General features: G+C 39.2%; 1 protein-coding gene across 3 annotated transcripts in view; it reads left to right on the forward strand.

Moving 5' to 3' along the window:
• Nucleotides 1-18,947, forward strand: part of LOC126336264 (E3 ubiquitin-protein ligase CHIP) — a 150,771-nt gene extending 131,824 nt beyond the window's left edge. Inside the window, exons 7-8 of one of the 3 annotated variants that reach the window (XR_007564934.1) lie at nt 9,404-9,610; nt 13,062-15,810. Coding sequence is in view for 1 of the 3 variants with exons in the window: in XM_049999763.1 (XP_049855720.1) it covers nt 9,404-9,529 (126 nt within the window). In the remaining 2 variants the exon portion in view is untranslated. Of the gene's footprint in view, nt 1-9,403; nt 15,811-17,514 lie in introns of those variants that run through there. The other 2 variants (XR_007564935.1, XM_049999763.1) reach the window with 2 other exon arrangements.
• Nucleotides 18,948-19,474: the final 527 nt, after the last annotated feature.

Genomic DNA, 19,474 nt, shown 5'->3' on the forward strand with positions numbered 1-19,474 from the left:
TTTTGCTTTGATATCTTCTACTGACCATTCTGCTTCATCTGTCTCTCGTCTCTTTTTTTCCTACAGTCACTCCCCTTCGAATCTGCTTCCCATTGGAAACACTCAAGCATTATTTTCAGGTAGAATTTTCCCTGCGCCTTCTCTTTAGCTTGAATGGCCCTGCAAAACTAAAACTCGTTTCTAGTACCATTTACCGTCAAGACCACACTACCCTTTCTAAATCTACAACAGCTGCATGGTCTACCAATAAATCCATCCCTAATATAAGCCCTGCGCAAAGGTCAGGTACCACTTAAACATTAACTTCTAATACAATTCCTTGAAATCTCACTTCCAATAACACTCGGTTTTTTTATTACCTTACTTTTTTCTCCTACTGCACCCACGAATCTAACTCCTTGTAACAGTAACATAGGTACCTCTTCCTGGTCTCTTATTCGGTCATAAAGCCTCTCTGCTATGGCGCACAACTCACAACCTATATCAGTGACTGCTACTGCTTCGATACCATTAATATCCACATCGATTATCGGTTGATACCCTTCCTTACTCACCATTGGCAGTCGCTGGTGGCCAAGCGGTTCTAGGTGCTTCAGTCTGGAACCGCGGGACCGCTGCGGTCGCAGGTTCGAATCCTGCCTCGGACATGGATGTGTGTGATAGATTTAAGTAGTTCTAAGTTCTATGGGACTGATGACTGAGATGTTAAGTCCCATAGTGCTCAGAGCCATTTGAACCATTACTCATCATTTCATCTTCCTCTAAAAGAGTTTCTTTAATATCACACCAATCCTCTTTTATTACCCTTTTGATCTGTATAGGTTCACTGTTCATTTGAGTCCGTGCTCAGACCCCACACAAACTCCCCTCTAGTTTTCCTGCTCAGTAATTCCTCTTTTGGGAGCACTTTCGGTCCTGTCACCCTCGTATCTCTTTCCCTGTTTTTTGTACCGTCTATTACCATGGCTGTTCGAACCTCCTCGGTTCCAGCCTCCTCTACCACATCTGTTATGCCCATTATCACGCCTCTCGTTATACTTCATGTTATTGTGATTCCTGTTACGCTCTCTCCAGTTCTCATTTTCTCTTGACCTCCAATTTACACCTCTCCAGCCATTACTGGATGTTTCTTCCCCTGATGAAGCATCTAATTGATCAAGTGCTTGTAATATGTCCTCAGTTTTCTTTATAGGTGCGCCTATCAGCTTTTCTTGCACAGATATCGGCAGTTTCACCAACACTACTGCAATAAGATCCTCCTCACTCAGTGGATTATCTAAATACAAATTTATTTCACAGACACTCCGGAAATAATCTTTGTCACTATCGTACCCACTCCCAAGAAAATTTCTCCCTCTTGAAAGATACTATTACGTACATTACCTTGTGTACTTTTAGACCAATATTTGTCCAAAAATTTCTTAATAAAATCGTCATAAGTTTGGCACGCTTCTCCTGCTCTCATTCCCCATGACAGAGCGTCCCCTTCCATTCTGCTAGTGATACAACATATTTTTCTTCTGTCTTCCCAATTTTCTGGCAAAACCCCTTCAAATTGCTTTATAAATGCTTTGGGATGTATCTTCCCTTTCGCATCAAAATTATGGAAAGTACACACCCTTAGAGAGTGATCCTCATTATTAATTTTTCCACCATCATTACCTGTTTTCATTAGATTTTTAAATTTAACATCTAATTTATTTTCTACCTTTTCAGCAAAGATATCAGTGCACCTGTTTGTAAAAACACTGACTTCTTACTGAATACTAGCTACCCTGTCAGATATCTCTTTAGTATTATTCTCTACCAAATCCGACAATTCTGACTTTACTTTCCCCACCCTCTCATTTACTTTGGATATTTCCCCTTTTTGCTTTTTAATCTCCATAGTAACATACTTATCGAAAGTTGTGATACTTTGTTTACGTTTACTGATATCTCTACTGTGATGCACTATTGCAGTCTCACTTGTGGTTTGCAGTCTCACTTGTGGTTATCCTCTTTTACAAATCACTTGCTACCCTTTTCCGCTCTTTTACTATTGTTGATATCCTTCCCTCTATTTTGGTGAATTTATTGTCGGCATTTTTTATATACTCATGTAGCCTATTAGTATTTTTCTTAATTTCTTCTATTTTCATACTCAACGCTTTGTTACCATTCATTATAGCTATCAACATTTCCCTGATGCCCATTTCTTCACCTCTGGTACTGTATTTGCACCCTCTCTAACAACGTTTCCAGTGGGAGACAAAGCCCCTGTTTCTGCCATTTCTAAAGTTTCTACCATCTTTCCGTGCTCATTATTCCCTACTACATTAACCATTTCACTTTCCGGTCACTCTTTAGACCTAGGAAGTGTTAACAATTCATCACTACTCTCCACTAAATTTGCGTTGGCTTGGGCGATATTTTGATCTATGTTTTCCGTAAGTCACTCATTTTAACGTTTTTTCCATTTCTCAACAACATACCCTTCTGCACCCGAATCTCAAATCTATCACCTCTAGAATGTTTGAAGTTCGACTTATGTTAGGTAAATTTCGTTGTTCTCCAGCCGTGGCATTAATTTGAGGCTGGCTTGTCCGCTGCGCCCGAGCATAGAACTGCGGCGAGCGCACCTCTGGCGCACGCACCCCTGTTATGTCACTCCTTTGATCTGCCCACCGCGCGCTGCTGCCTCCTCTGTATCTGGGCTGATCCTTGCAACGTCTGTTGCTGCCGCCTCCTTTTGCTAAATGTCTTCCCTACGATCGATCATTCCACTCGCGACCGCGAAATGTTCATAATCGTTAGATGCGATTTTTCCACAACAAGACTTTATTGTGTTTCTCGACAACAATTTCACACTCCACGACGCGTACCGTTCACTTTTAACGTTGCTACCCTCTACCCGTTGTACATTCACTATTCACTTCCTGCTTCCATTTCAGTCACTTGAAATCATTATCACTTGCTGTTTGTAACACTTTTTACAAGTTGGCCCTCTCGAATGCAGATTTGGTATCGTCAATAATAATCTTCTTGATAGTATTCTCCTGCCCACACAGTTTTATCCGACGTGATGGGTGCCAAGTGTAAACTTGGCATCTGTCTTGTTAATGCTCTTCCTCTCACACAGCTTTATTCCACCTAAATGGATGCCAATTGCAAGATATGGCAACTGTCTTCTTAATGCTCTTCCTCCCACGCAGTTTTATTCCGTTGCAAGGGATACCAAATGCAAGATTTCCTCACTTCTAAATGATACTGTTATTACTCATCTTATCCGCGAGTCCATAGAGGATGTTATATGTGATGTACAGTATAACTGGTCAGCATTTCCACCTGGAATTTGCAAATGTAAGTCGGACCTTCCTTGATCCGCCTTGGTGGGTCGTGTCATCGGATTTCCTCCTACCTGTGCACGGTGCAGCTCTCATAAATGTCGTTCCGTGCAGATTCTTCATTGGCGCATTGGATGTCTCTGGTGGTGGAATCTAATTATCTGAAATTGCTGTCGATCAACTTTGGGGTATCTATTTACTCGAAATTAACATTCAGAATGCCGAAATATCACTTTTATTGCTATTACATCAATAATGAAACACTCATGTCACTAACTACTCGTAACTGAAAGCATGGCTACCATGGAACAAGACAGGAAGAGCTCTTAACGCTGACTGCCAGCTTTGGTGCGCAGTCCATATCTATTACTAGTTTTGTCATAGTTCGTGGATTTCAGATCAAGTTTGTACTTTCTAAGATATGCATTTCTTAATGAACAGGTGTGACTTTTAATGAGGCAAAATTATGATAAATAGTTTTAAACATCCAGAGAGTCCTCCTAGTATTCATGTTGTCATAAATGACTTTAATTATTAAATATAAACAAACAAAATCGGTGACTTTGGCACCAAGATGGCGGTACTTCCCGTCATGTATATTTCCCAGGCTAACGTTTGTTGCTACAGTCCAACGCCAAGCCCCACCCCACTACGTGCGACTTGTGGTCACTTCATCATCTAGCCAGCCAGCGTCTGAAATGCTCACCGATTCATGGTCGACTACGGACTACAGTACTTCCTAACTATTGTGAATACATCAATAAGACACAATAATTTATTAAAACTAGTAAAAATGTGTTCCTCACGTAAGAGGCACCTTACAAATGGCCCAATAAAATTTTAGAAATAAGCCTGACGAATATTATGTTCACTTTGTTCACGGAGTGGGTGTTTGTAAGGGTAAGTTGAAAAGTTCTCATCCTGGCACAGAGATGCTGAAATCATCAGCATTTTCTTTTGATGGTACACTTGCAGTGAAATGGTTCAAGTTTCAATTTTGTCTGTGATGAACCTGAAATATCATAAAATTCTTTGTTTTGGAGGATTGATTACCAAAAGAAATTCATCAAAAGCTTGTAAAGAGTGTACTTCTGTAGTTTTAACAGGTAAGAAACCTGTGGTAGCTGGAGATGCTGCTGAACTTCTCTCAAAATTGATCCATCTGAGGAAAATAACAAAACTCCAGCAATAATTGAAAAGCTCAGTAAAATATACAGTGTTGTTTGTTTGAAGTCATTCACACCATAGAAAGAATATGGCTTATTTTACTTCCAACGAGAAGGCTTTATGCAAGATGAGTGCTGCTCTTGTAAATTTTGTTGGCCAGCAGTGTTTCCTGGGATGCAAGATTAAATTTGAAGATAACTGACAAATACAGTAAAAGACAGTTGGAAAAATACAAAAGAACAGGTCAAGATAGTAAAACCAACATATTATTCGTACACCAGGACAATGCATCTGCCCACAGAAGTGTTCACTACCAAAGGCTGTAGTGTTAGTGAAATTTTCATGGACAAAAACAGCAACAGACTGCTCTTAATTGCATCATGATAGGTGACATCTCTTGGAAGCCACAAGCAGGTTGCACATGGTAAAGTGGCTCAGTGGTTGGTGTCCAGAATCTGTGTGCATAGAACTCAATATGGTAAAATATATGGAGGTGGGAGTGGCAGTTTGACACAGTCTGTCCTTAGGATTACATGTGAGCAGTCCTCATGATCATCGTGCACAGAAGTTGACGAAGAACTGTGCCTGGAGGCCTTGGGAGGATTGATCAGGTTGATATGCTCCCTCAAACAATGCAGCAATTCTGATCGATCCTGTGTTTCATTTGTAAGGGGGTCGGACTCAACAAACTCTCTGAGCAGACACAGTGTATCACCGTAAACAAGCAGAGGTGAAGGTGTCCATGAACTTCAGTGACACACGAGGACTGACTTCAGTGTTTGATGCCGTCACTCAATTGTGCCATTGCTGGCTGAATGGTAAATTGTTGCTTTATATCGTATGTGGCTACAGAATTTCACCAGCTGGGGAATCAAGCCTCATTCAGACTGTTGGCCCCTAAGGCAGTTATGTGCAATGGACAGCCAAACCTTGCTAGCCATGCTGATGTTAACACAGAGACTATGGTTTCTGCCAATATGTTATCAGTCAGAAATGACTCTGGCCACTGTGTATACATGTCTGTCATAGTTAGCAAATACCACTGGCCGTCCGAAAGGGGAAGCAGTCCCACCACATTAAGGTGAACGTGAGCAAAATGTGAGGGTGCATATGGATAATAACCTACCAGTGCCTGCACTTGGCTGGAAATTTAGAATTGGCTTGTTCATGTCCATTCTAGGCAGTCTGTTCCATTCCTGGCCTCAAAAAACACTGTGACACCAACTGGAATGTTGGTAGAACTCTGGGATGACAGAGATTGTGAAAACTGTTGAACCCTAATCTCTGGAACATGGCTGGTATGAAGGGGCGAGATCGTTTGTGCGCCACTTCACAGTATAGCTGAGTGCCTTCTCCAGGAGCATAAACTAGTTGCAACTTCAAGACTTTGGTGTCATCGTGCAGCAGGGCGTGTAACTCCAGAACCTCTTCTTTATCCTTGACAAGTACTGTAGTGTGCACAAGTTGTGATATGCTGGTTACTCGAGACAGAGTCTACCACAACGTTATTAAATCCCAAAATGTGATGGGTATATATGCTGAAATGGGTAATAAATTCCAAGTGTGATTGCACTGATGTGGAAAGCCGGTGGTACGGTTCCTCTTGAAGCGTTAAGTTATTAGCTTCTAATTGGTGTATACAATGAACTCCCTTGCTTTGATCTGTGGTCTGAAATATTTAATTGTTTCATAAACAGCCAAGAGCTCTCAATCATAGGTACTCCATCTCTTGTGGTGATAATTTGTGAGAAAAATACACGACTTCCTGCGTGCATTGTTCACCCATTGTTGAAACAGCCACGCCGGTAGCCGACTGACTTATGTCCACCAGCATTGCGTTTGGGGTGTGTCAGCACTGCTGCTTTTGCCAAGCTGTGTTTTGCTGCATCAAATGTTGAATGCATCATCTTGGTCCACTGCACTGGGTAACTGCTCTTGGCTTTCAGCCCAACCAGTGCTGCTGTTGGTGGTTCCTGTTGTTCTGCTGCTTGTGGTAAATGCCATGAATAGAAATTCAGCATACCTAAGTACCTTTACTGTTGTTTAATTGTAGCTGGTCGACAGCTGCAAATTGGCTTTGACTTTACGCTTCAGTGGCGACGAGCCTGCAGAAGATATTTGGTATCCTAGAAATTCATCTTCTGTCTGTCCAAACGTGCATTTGGCCATGTTCAGCACCACACCGTAACGTTCTAAACACTGGAAAGCCTCCATGACATGTTGACAGTGCTGGTCTCTGCATGAGGAAAACACAAGCACTTCATCTAAGTCTGCAAGCTAAACAGCAGCCCACACAAGATAGAGTAGTCGATTATTTGCTGCCAGGTTTACACTGATTGTGTAGTCCAAATGTCACATATTTGCTCTCAAATAACCCAAATTGTGTGATGATTATGGTCTTTGGTATATCCTCCTGCTACAGGAATCTGAGTTCAGGATTTGGCACAGTCGAGTACACTGAACATTTTAACCCTGTGGAGTGCATAGTTGTAGGTCCTCAATAACAGCACTGGGCATTCAGTACACAATAATTGCCCATGAGTGCCAGGCTCCTCCCTTCTTTGGAATTAAATGCAGGGCAAATTCCCATGTGCTATTTGAAGGTCTGACGATACCACCTCACATCTTCGTGTTAAATTCAGCCTTGGCAATGGCAAGGCACCGTGGCACTAACATTTGAGGTCTGCAAAACACAGGTGGTCCATCTGTGGTGTCTATGTTGTGTACAGTGCCGTGTAAGAGTTATTGTGGTGCACCAGATCAGAAACTCTTCGTTGCCGACCTGTAATACCTTGACATCATGGTTCCTCGCATTATGGTGGTTCCTGATGGCCCCAAGTAACAGTGTCCACTAACCAAGCGTTGGTCACGTCTGGCAAGAGTTGGTAATATGCCAAAAACTCTGCTCCAGTGATCACCTTGATGATGTCCGCTACTGTGAAATACCACGAAAATTGCCAGTGCTGCACTATGTTTAATTCTTCTCGTTGCATGCCATACATCACAATGTCAGAATTGTTTGTCACTGACAGATGCACAGACATCCTGGGCAGAATACTGAGGTCAGAGCCTGAATCTGTTAAATACTTCCAGGTAGATACTCTGTCAGTTGTAAACAGGTCTCTTAACGCATTTGGACAATCGGAGGCACCTGTGACCGACCGCCATTAGCTTTTGAATGTGCTCAGGGGCTAGTGCATTTCTTAGCCTGCCCACCTGATCTTCTGAGGTACCAACATATTGACAGTCTGGTATCAGAATGGCTCCTAGATTGTCTGCAGTTACTTTCCTCGTATTGTGTGGGATCATCTTGTTACAGTAATGTGCCAGTCTGAGTGCTCAGCATATCAACCTTTCTTGACACAGCATCAAAATCACAACGTGAGACTGTAGGATGTGTGGTTGCTTTACGGCTTGTCACTGACACAGCGCTGATCTGGCACGGAGCGATGGCTTCTTGCATGCGGTCCACCATATTCCAGGGCATCACTGCTCACGAAGTGATGATCTCCTTTACTCACGACGACAGCCAGCTGCTCCATAAGGTGCCTAGAAGATTGTTGGGCACAGTCCCGGTGTCCACCTTGCCCAGGAGATGCTACAGGTACAGTGACGGTTTCCGATAGCCAGTGTCCTCCTGTGTCAGTACTTGCCTGATCCAGTCCTTCCGAGATGCGCAGCTCTATGGATCAGTTCTGTTTTCATCTTTTTTAGATGTTCTCTAAAATTGGATCTGTAATAATCTCTTGCACTTATAACGCTTAGACTAACATTGGTCTAATTGGCTCACTACAAGTACAAATTTGATGCGTCTGCTGTGATACCAGCGTAACAAAAACTGTCCTCCACCTGAGCAATGGTACCTATTATGTTGCCACAACGGGGATAGACGAATGGCCTGTCATGACACTGAGGGTTGGCCCATCTCCTCACAATTCTGCAGAACCCGTATTTTTGGCGTGTATCACATTGGGGTCACCACTGATGGGATAATTGTACCTAAAGCTCCCATACTTGAGATAATGTTCAGGTATGCATACTGAAAATACACTGAATGCAGCTTTATTGTAACGCTGATCAGTTGGAAAGCCAGACAAGTTTTGCTGCTAAGGGTAACTCTAAAACATGTCAACAAAAGAACATACAGAAAGAGAATTGTACCACTTCACTTCAGTAGTTTCGCTGGATGGTGCAAACGTTCACATGCACCACTATGACAATTGATGTGTATAGTGGTTGCTACACATAAAATATTTTTTACATATTTAATTTATTAGATAAACCTGAATATTGTATTATTCCTTTACTACTAGGTAGTCTTTGTACTCCTTTCGAATATTACTACATGTATGACAGCCATAGGTTTTCGGACAGACTTTTACTTACTTGATATCTTAAGTACCAATATTCTTTTTTGAGGACACACTTAGTATACCACACACAAAGGTTGTTTTTTCATCCTATCATGTATCTTTCGTAATGAACACCATAATTGCACTTTCGTTTTAACAGACTGTGTTAATATGCCATTCCCTTTTCGTCTCATCCAGAATATTACCGAGCAGTCTTGTGAGTTCTAAAAATCACTTTAAAAAGATGTATTGACTTAACTGATTATTTTGAAGAGATTAAATAAAGTAGGGTGTATTGCGGGTTTTTTCCTAGTACCCATTATATATGGGATACGGTTGTGCTTTTCTGGTAATTCCTTAATGTTACAACTTTCTCAGGTTTGTATGTGTAATGTTGTCAAGGCTTACTTTTCAAATGTTTTGATCTCTACTTCCAGGTACTCATTTCTATTTCTCTGTAGAAGGAAACAGACTAATCACTGCTTTTGTGTTATTGGTGTTATCTTAAATTTCTCATATCACATGGACTCAATCTCACAGTTAGTATATCTTTTGCAGAGAGTTGGCCATTTTGACCCAGTTACGAGGGTAAAATTGACCCAAGACCAGCTGATCCCAAATTTTGCCATGAAAGAAGTTGTTGATGGATTTTTGCAAGAAAATGAATGGGCTCTGGACTACTGAAGATTCAACAGAGTATTGAGAAGACTGTTCGTCACACACAGATGTATAAGCATGTGGACATTGTCCACTAATTTGAGCCTGGTAAGGACCTGTAAATAGGGGGGTTTGACAGATAGGTAACACATTTTGTATTTACTTTTAAAAATTGCCCTGTATACTTGAGAATTGTTCCTTGTTTTATTCAGAATCTGGCCTTACATTTAGCAAAGGTGTAAGCAGAAGGTATGATGCGTATCCCAACAGTGACCTGTCTTTGTGATTTTTCGTGTGTCTGTGTGCAAAGCTGATGAGCACTCATATGAAACCATCATTTTCACATGAAAATTTTTATATAAATAGACCAATTTTATAGCCGTGTAATTGAATCTACAGTGACAGTGAAAACCCAAGATATGCTATTCCACTTCAGGAGAGGCTTGTTAATGTTGTAAATTAGATTCGTTCTGAGCTTTTGGCATCAAAGAGCATTATGTAGTGTTCTTTTGGAGGAACTGTGTAAGAACAGTTTGCTGTTTCTTCCCAAAAGATGACATTTTATGAATATATGTAAAATTCGTAGCAGGTTCCTTCTTTGTGCATATTGACGATCACAAGAAACAATTAAGAATAAAAATATACAGTTTAGTAACTTGAATGCTATCATTATCAAGCTGTACTTGTTATGACTTCTTATGAGAAACTGTGTTGTATGCCTTATTCTCAAGCTCAATTGTCAGGTTATTGCTACTGTTGCTGTTGATGTGCTAAGATGATAAGTGTATTGACAATCCAAGATCAGTAAAGTTATTTGTGTTGCATACTGAAATAATAATGTTGTGAAAGAATGGAAAGCCCAAAATGAGATAACAATATGGATAGGATATACTCACCACACAGGGGAGGCATTGAGTAGTTTATGGGCACATTTAAAAGTAATCTTTTGGAAAATGCTAGCTTCCAGACGAAGTCATCAGATGGGACTTGGGACTCATGTGCGCGCGCGCACACACACACACACACACACACACACACACACACACACACACACACACACACACACACAGTAGTGTCTGGAGATGACAGTGCGCGGTGTCATGTGTATGTCTGATGCTTAATGCATTCTTGTGGTGAATGGCATTCTATCCAGTTTGTATAATTAACGAGTTTTCTTTAGGTTACTGCTCTAGTAAGCACAATGTTTTCTCTCATTGGAGAAAGTTACCATGTTTTTAAACTGGCCGCATGAACTTGTTTAATTTGATCAATCTTTATCCTTCGGCGTGCTCCAGCTTACAGCTGTATTTGCACTATTTATTTTGTATTATTGTAAGATCCTGTCCATCTCCATATGACCTTCTGACAGCATCAGATATGTAGGATTGTACTGCAAATAGATACTGTGACTCTCTGTCAGTGTGAGTGGCTACTTTACTCATCTTGTAAGTGTTCTTGAAATTTCCAAAATAAAAAATTACTGTCATTACTCTTAGACAATATGAAAATAGAGCCAGTCTGATTTCTATTTCTTTGTGTTATAAATCTTCCATATTCAAATAGAAAGATGTTTTCTTTAAAAATATGCAAATGTCTTTTTTTTTAATTAAAAAAAAATTGTTTCGGCACCTGTCTTGTTTGTGAGAACATTTTTATTGATTTACTCATGGAAGAATTTTGAGTGTTCATTAAATTTTATTTACTGTGTAGTGTAAATGTTTGCCGCTTTAAAATGGTCTGTTGAAAAATTTCTTGGCCTTTTATCTCTGTATCTACGAATTGTATGGGTGTCACTGACACAGATGAAGCAGACCATTCTGCACTTAGTGAACCAGATTCTCCTGCGTAATAAATTCCTTTCCCAGGCCATAAGCTTCTCATAAAATTATTAATTCTATAAACAATATTGCTTCACAGTTTGTGATGTTCCCCAAAATTAGTATCAGTGGTATTGATTATTAACAGCGCCAATGTTTTTCTGCAGGAATCATTCAGAGCCTGCTCAATCTTTTATAAAATATTGGAAAGAAAAAATACTTTCAGAACACAAACTAAATAAACATTATTACTTACGCCTATCATCGAGTGTGTAGTAAACAGTATGACAGAATGTTTTTGCTATAAATAATGAGAAATGCTTAATGTCTAGATTGTGCAACAGCTTAAAAATTTATTCTTTCAGTGATTTGTACACTTAACATGCTATTGGTAAATAAGACACATACATTCTAGTTACATAAATAATATTTTTACATGTTCTCAACAACTGTCACATGCACCACAGCTACCATCATACCTATTTTATAGCATACACTTCTGTTGGCTGATAATGGCAAGTATACTTAGTGTCATTGCCATATAATTTGATTTATGTGGTGCTGGCCTTGCAACAATGGCAATACTGGTTTCTGTCAGATTACCAAAGTTAAGCAATGTCGGACTGGACTAGTTCTTGGATGGGTCCCCAGCTGAATATGACATGGCGGACGGTCAGTACCGCAGGACCTTCGATGCCTGTTCAGATTTTGTTTTTGTTCATTGCCGACATTAACAGGCTTCCAAGATGTGAATAACTACCAGAGAGCACCACAGCCATTCGGAAGTTTTGTCTTTGTCATTTACCTTATGATAAATCTCCTTGAAAAGAGAAAAACTTCCCTAATCTGTCCTAACATGAAGAAACCTCAAAGCAGCTGCTGCTCAGAGAAAGTGCAGTGTCTGATGGAAACATGGTTAGTTTCTACATACAGCATATAACATACTTACAAATATAAGGAAACAAAAAATCATGTGAAAGTAGATGGTGGTGATAAAGTGGGTTGTTAAAGTGGTTCACTCATTGATTTACACTGACAAAACTTTGATCGGTGGTGGAAAAATATCCAAACTTTGTTGTACTTGCTTAGTGAAAACACCTGCGATAATGCCAACTTATTGGTGCTGTGAAATGTTAACAGTTATAAATAAGAGCTGATTAACTCAAAAAGAGGCATGTCTGATGTTCATTAGTAATTGCTGCATACCTGCAAGGAAAATCAACAGGAATTGAATACATTAAAAGACTTGTATTTTTTTATGTATGTGGTTAGGATGTAGGAAATAGTGGCAGCTTTGTAAGGAAAAATATGTATTATTCTGTGTCATTCAGTGGGTTGTATAGTATCTAGGTCTATTTTCAGTGTACTGAACCAAGTTTTCTGTGATTTATTTTCGGATAAAGGAAACTTAAAATGGCAACCCAGCTGTAAAATCTGTTGAAGGAGCAAAAAAGATTGAAGAAGGTGATGATTTCTGATAGCACAATATCTTGTGATATCAAACTTGTGTGAATATTTTTTCACAGATATCTAAAAATTTCTCAAGGACGTATTGAAAAACATGTGGTGCTGCTGCTTTTGTAGTAAATGTTTAAGAATTGCTTTCTTCTTGTTGTATTGTAAAATTTCACTGTTTCCTTTGCTCAAGTAATTTTTGTAGATGTCTGTATCATTTTTTGCTGTGACTAATAGTCTAGATTTATTTTCCACTCTTTGTATCACTGTTGATTTTTTTCTTACAGTAATTGCATTTACTTGCGTGAGTGATTCCGCTGAAAAGTGCCATGAAAACATTAATCTTCTTGTATCAATATAACTTTCCTGGATTGACATTTTGACAGTTTGAGATTGTGGTAATTAGTATTCTGTACTTATTCCTTGCTTTCAAAATGAATGGTCCTCATTTTAGACTTTCTGCTGTTCATGAAAGAGTACGTGTGTGTTTATATGCTAGATCAATGCTCATTCTGAAGTTGGATGCCACGAATATTATGTGATGAACCTACGCAGGGAATTTTAACATACTGCATTCATAAATTTGTACAAAATTTGGTGGATTGTTGATTCGTCAGTGCACTACCTGTTACCATTGTACAATAAAAGTGTATTTTTATTTCAAAGCCAGCTGAATGCATGTATTACCCATTGTTGTATCATAAACAGCCAATGTATATATAATTTCTATTGTTAGCAAGATGAGGGCACATGTAAGACATGTTATTTCTTTGTTCAAGCATTTGGCACTCCAAATATATTTCAAGAAAATGTTTTACAGGTATGTCTACAATTAGCAATGATAATTACTATTCTCAGAAAACCTATATATTCTTAAACATTCCTAGCCAATTAAATATGCACTACTTGTATTTTGAAGGTACCCTCATCCATAGTTGCATTATTTTATTGACATTGACAACCAGTCCTATAAAGACACGGATTATTGTTTTTCTCACAAGTATTTGGGTTTACTCATGTTTAGTCCCCAGCATGTGGATTTGACCTCCAATTCAGTTTTTACAAAAGTGCAGTTCGTGACAGGGAAGATTGCTCAATGCTCAACACAGTAGCCACTCCATGCCAGTTCTTCAGGTACCTGTACAGTGGCAGTCCTGTGACTACAAGGTAACGAACCATTATTGACACTGGAGTTGTTACCTCCCTGCACATGCTAGAGTTGGTGCTTGCCCATTTGGGCGCATGTGGACTCCGAGCAGTTGCCATCGAGCCGTGTGGTCACTGCTCTGATTGGACTGTGCCGATGCGATAAGCCCTGATTCAGAGCAGGTCGCTCCATAGCAGATATCTCGTGCAGTAAGAAGGCCAAAGTTATCATCGAGTGACTGTGAGCTTCTGACAGTCTCTACAGACAGACCTCGATCATTCAATGCAGATTGTTATGACACTGAGAACATTCGTGCTTTGGCCACACAGTGAGAGGATAGTAAAATCAAGTGAAGTGTAGAAACTTGGTCCCCTCACTTCCCGGTTTGCACCCTAACTGTTCGAGCGTCATTTTTATCTATTAAGTCTGCAGTCTTTATAGAGAATATTGAAAATGTATTTGGAAAAATTTATTCTGTCAGTAAACTACAAAGTGGTTCTATCGTAATTAAAACAGCAACTCCTACCCAGTCACAAATGTTATTTACATATGAGAAACTTGGTGACATTCCTATTACCATAACACCTCTAAGAGCCTGAACATGATACAGGGTGTAATTTTGTCACAAGGACTAATGGCTGCAGGGGTGGATGAGGAATTACAAAAACCTGAAGAAGCGAGGGGCCACTCTGCAGTTTGTGTACATATTTGCTTGACTTACAACAAAGTTGGAGCCAGAATATTTGTCCTATATTCTGAGCGAGCTTCATTTACTGAGAAATATGAAGTCATCCACGACTATACTTCGGGTACATTTGTTCCATGAATTTGTAGGAACTGGTCAGCTGTTCGAAAACTCAACATGTGACCAATCACCATTCTGTGTCATTTGCAGACACATCACCACACTCCTCCAATCTCCAAAGTGTGCTACTTTAATTGAAGAACGTAAATCACAGTTTCTAAAGGCCTTCAATTATCTGTAATATTTGGAAACCAGAAAATGTACCATCACTTACATCCTGTCCCAGTGGTATCAAATTGTGCCACTACTGAGACTAGATCGTCAGTACCTCGGTTACTTACTCTGTCCATTCCCTCAGTGTCTGACCTCTAGTACTCGTGCAATAAAATTAGCCCATGAGGGAGGCAGGCCCTCCTACTTGTGGGTCTTGCAGCGCCACATTTAAATATCTCAACTCCCTTCCACCCACCCCATCCATTTTCTCCTACTTGGAGATTTCAGTTCCTACCACAACCTGTTGGAGGGAGGAGGAGAGGAAGGAGATCTACTGATAAAATAATAATATTTAGAATAAATATTACAATGGAAATTCGCTGGGGCCGCACAACAGATACAACAGTGATGAATTCGCTCCAGAGTGTGTGTGTGTGTGTGTCAGATAATTTACCCACAGTGATACTAACATTTTTCGTGTACACAAAAAATCTGTAACGTATAATATTGAATTATTAAATGATAGTTCTTCGAGTCTTTTATGTTATTTACCACTTCTTCTTCATTGAAGACAATGTTACGGCATCCAGATTGCTCTGCCTAAGTTTCGTGCTTCTCCAAAGTATTACAAATACCAGCAATAGATCAGATGAAGTAAGGAACTAGTAAATGAAGTTGACTTTGTACTATAAGAGTTAATGTATTTCACGTTATTAGTGAACTAAACAGAAGTCCACATCCTCTATCATGGACTGGCAAGATCGATGAACATCTAATAGGAGTTCTTTACAGATATAAGAAAATCAATGTTCTTCATCTTTTCTCACTAGTTCCACAGGCTTGATTGCTGTGGATATACCGTGTTATAATATCTGATGTAAACTACTCAGGCAAATGAATGGATAAAATAAACAGATAAAAATGAAACATATACCCATATAGATAAACCAGCATAAGTTCCAATACATCTGCACAACCCTCACCCCCACCGTGTGCAGACGTGATCCACGATTACTTGACCGACAGTTTACACTAGCTCTCTGTCAGTGCATTATGGCCAGGTGACATCGGCTGGTACATATTTCTTGATCCACAAAACTTTTCCCACAGGCTTATATTTTATGTTATTTTATTTTATGTACCAAATGCTATGAGTTACGGCAACTCAGTATTGCCATCTTCAGGCCCCATACGCTTATTTCATATTAACAAGCTTATCGTATGGTGCCATTAAACTGGAACCGTGAATCCGGCCGTTATGCAACAGATTCATGAGTCGGTGTGACCCTTTCATATGAATCAGTTGCATAACGGTTGTATTCGCAGTTCCAGTTTAATGGCACCACACGATAAGCTTGTTAATACGAAATAAGTGTATGGGGCCTGAAGATGGCAATATTGAGTTGCCGAAACTGGTAGTATTCGATATATAAAATAACATAACCCAAAATATATGGCTGTTGGAAAAGTTTTTTGAACCGTGAAAAAAGGATCCATTCTACATAAAGTTCTAATATATTAAAATTTATTTTCAGTTATAATTTATATTGTATTTTTGGCCTGACCAGGGCTTAAAATACCTTTATTGATGGACAGCCTTATTTGAATGTATACCCTCTTATTTTACAATTTTATTTTCATATTCTGAAAGTTTAATTTTCCTAGTGAATGCTATGACAAGAGGCATGCGAGTTAGAATCTGTGGCTCCAGTATTGCGGAGTAACCACTACATGCCACGTGCAGGGCTACGCTCTCACATGTGAAGCAATGTTTGTTGTGGGTGCACTTCATGAGTCCACTGGTGCAACATGGCTAGCAGCCCGTGGTGTTTTACAAGCTTTTAGATAACGTAAAATTTCATGTAGTCAGAATTGCCATAGAGTTGCTCTGTAGAATAGTGTGCATAGCCGAGTGCGTAACAGCGAGTTTCCAGTGCTACAACGGAAAGGCTAGTCATTTCTGACCTGTAGTACTGGAACCACATCGTGCATCACATATTTCGATGTCCAAAGCCAGCCCATACATTCAGAATCACATTGAGGTCTCGCCAAATTTCAGGTAAGTCCATAAATATTTTCATTTTATATGCTCCCTTGTAGTGAAGTCTAGCATCCCTCGCCACTACAAATGAACTGAAAACTTCGGGCTCACACCTTCACTCACTGTAACAGATGCAAATGTAACCATTTTACAGCACATGCCAAGCGTTTAATAATTGTATAGTTCCTCTTGACATCTGTTTTGTAAGTACATATATGTATCCACATAATATATACAACATAAGCATTACAGTTCAGCAGTTGTGCTTTAACCTAAGTGTGTGTAAGCCTATATCTAAGTGTTGCTGACACATCTAGTACATATACGGTACAATTTATACATATTTACATCTATATTCATTTTAACATTTACAACTTGTGCAGAAAACAACATTTCAGTACCACTGAATGTCGTTTTGAGATTTTACTTTCACCCTGGGGGTGCATGTGACATCATCTTGTGACATTTTACACACACAATACTTGGCATTTTCTCTGACCATTAAAGGCTTCTTGTTTCATACAGATTGTCTTCACTTGCTAACTCTCTTTACCTTATTCCATATTACCTTTAATAGAATAACATTTTTTTCAGGGTTGAAAGGACAATATGCATATATACATTACTAATGAAAGGGAAGAAATCTTCCTTACACATCAACCAACACAAGCAAATATGGATAAGCTTGGCCCCTTCTATCTCAAGTCTACTAGAAGTTTGTTTGCTGATCTATAAGGAATGGTGACAGGGAATGTAAAGAAGCATTTTTTTTTAATCTCCTGCTGAACTCCATCATCTACACATTATAGAATAATTGAGTAAATGCTCTGTGCACTCTCCTTTGTATCTTTGTGAAACTACTTATTTAGTGATTGATGAACCAGCTGCAGAATTCTGACATTGCAGTGTCATGTAAGTCATTTGTATTACTTTTTTGAAAGTATCTGTAATGAGTATAATTCTTTGTGCCTAACATATATCAGTATCTGCAGGATACCCATCTTGTGTAAATAATATACTTAAATAAGTCACTACAAAAGTTGTGACAAAAAAATTATTGTAGAACAACATTCAGATAAGTCATGATCCCATATAAATGCATTATGAATACTCATATTTGCTTCTGACGTCAGTAGTGCTTTTCAGTATGCAGGCTGACCCCTTCTTGCCTTGCTAGTACTAGACCTAAGCTTCATTTAATTAACAAAATTCTACGTACTTCAATCGCTGCATATACACACACCCATTCACACTGTCCCATTCATATACATATACATATACATATAATTGCTCATATTGTGATTTGGCCCATTTAGTGTGATACCAGCTACCTAAAGTCTCCTTCCTTCATTTACCATGGTGTGTCCTTGCGTCATTACCTGGAAAAGAAATTAAATAATAACTCACAAACTAAGAACGTAGTCACTCCATGGCTAAGTAACGTATTATTTTTCTCTTCGCATAACATATCGTTCTGTTCTAAGTACGTGGATGTGTAAATTGAACAACTCCTTTTTAATTCTCAAAACCAATCCTTTATAAGAGTGCAAATATTTGGATGGTGTCCACCTTTTCGACTTTTTCAGCCCTTCCATTTTCGTACTACAATTACACCTGCAATTAATAAATGTTGTAGGCGGGAACAACCTCGTTATCTTTCATATTTTGTTCAGAATGTGACCGTACTCTTATAATAATTCTTTCTTTCGTTGTATTTAGATACCTTCCTTACAGTGTTTTATTCATTGTGTGTGTAACTATCGTGTAAATTGGTATATGCTATAAATAGTAGGGTAGTGTGTAAACAGGTTTCTGTAGTTGGTTATTCTTTCATAGTCTGTACATTTTCTTTCATTTTAAACCTCGTTACTGTATCAGTTTTATCCTTACAGTGTAGACTACTTCATTTTAATAGTAATTAACTTACATTAAAATATCCAGAATATAGCTTATTTGGCATCTAGATGCCCAGATTGTGTTGCATCCGGTGCGCTAAGTGGCATGTTGGATTGAACTGTTTCTGCACATGTGCTGAGTTTGCTTACGTGTGTGTCTGAGCTCCTGCTACGCCTGCGCATCGTCTACATATTGTAATGCTACTTCGTGTATTTACATGTCAAGTGCATTATCATATTGTATTGGGGAAATGTACATATTGTAGAATGGATGGGCACCACTGCAATCGTGTTTGAATTTCAGGCTTCATATCCTTTTGCTATTAAACGGAATCTTTAAATTACTGTAGCTTACCTTTTAACAATATTATGGAAAGGAAAGTTGCTACTCACCACATAGTGGAGATGCTGAGTCACAGATAGGCACAAGACAAAGACTATCGCGACATACACTTTCGGCCATCAAGGTCTTTTTCAAAAATAGGCAGCACATAAGAATGCTGAAGGTTAGATGGATAGATCATGTAAATAATGAGGTACTGAATAGAATTGGGGAGAAAAGAAAATTGTGGCACAACTTGAGTAGAAGAAGGGATTGGTTGGTAGGACAAGTTCCGAGTCATCAAAGGATAACCAATTTAGTACCGGAGGGCAGCATG

The sequence above is a fragment of the Schistocerca gregaria genome, chromosome 2, assembly GCF_023897955.1.
Source record: "Schistocerca gregaria isolate iqSchGreg1 chromosome 2, iqSchGreg1.2, whole genome shotgun sequence".
In the NCBI taxonomy this organism is placed as follows: Eukaryota; Metazoa; Arthropoda; class Insecta; order Orthoptera; family Acrididae; genus Schistocerca; species Schistocerca gregaria.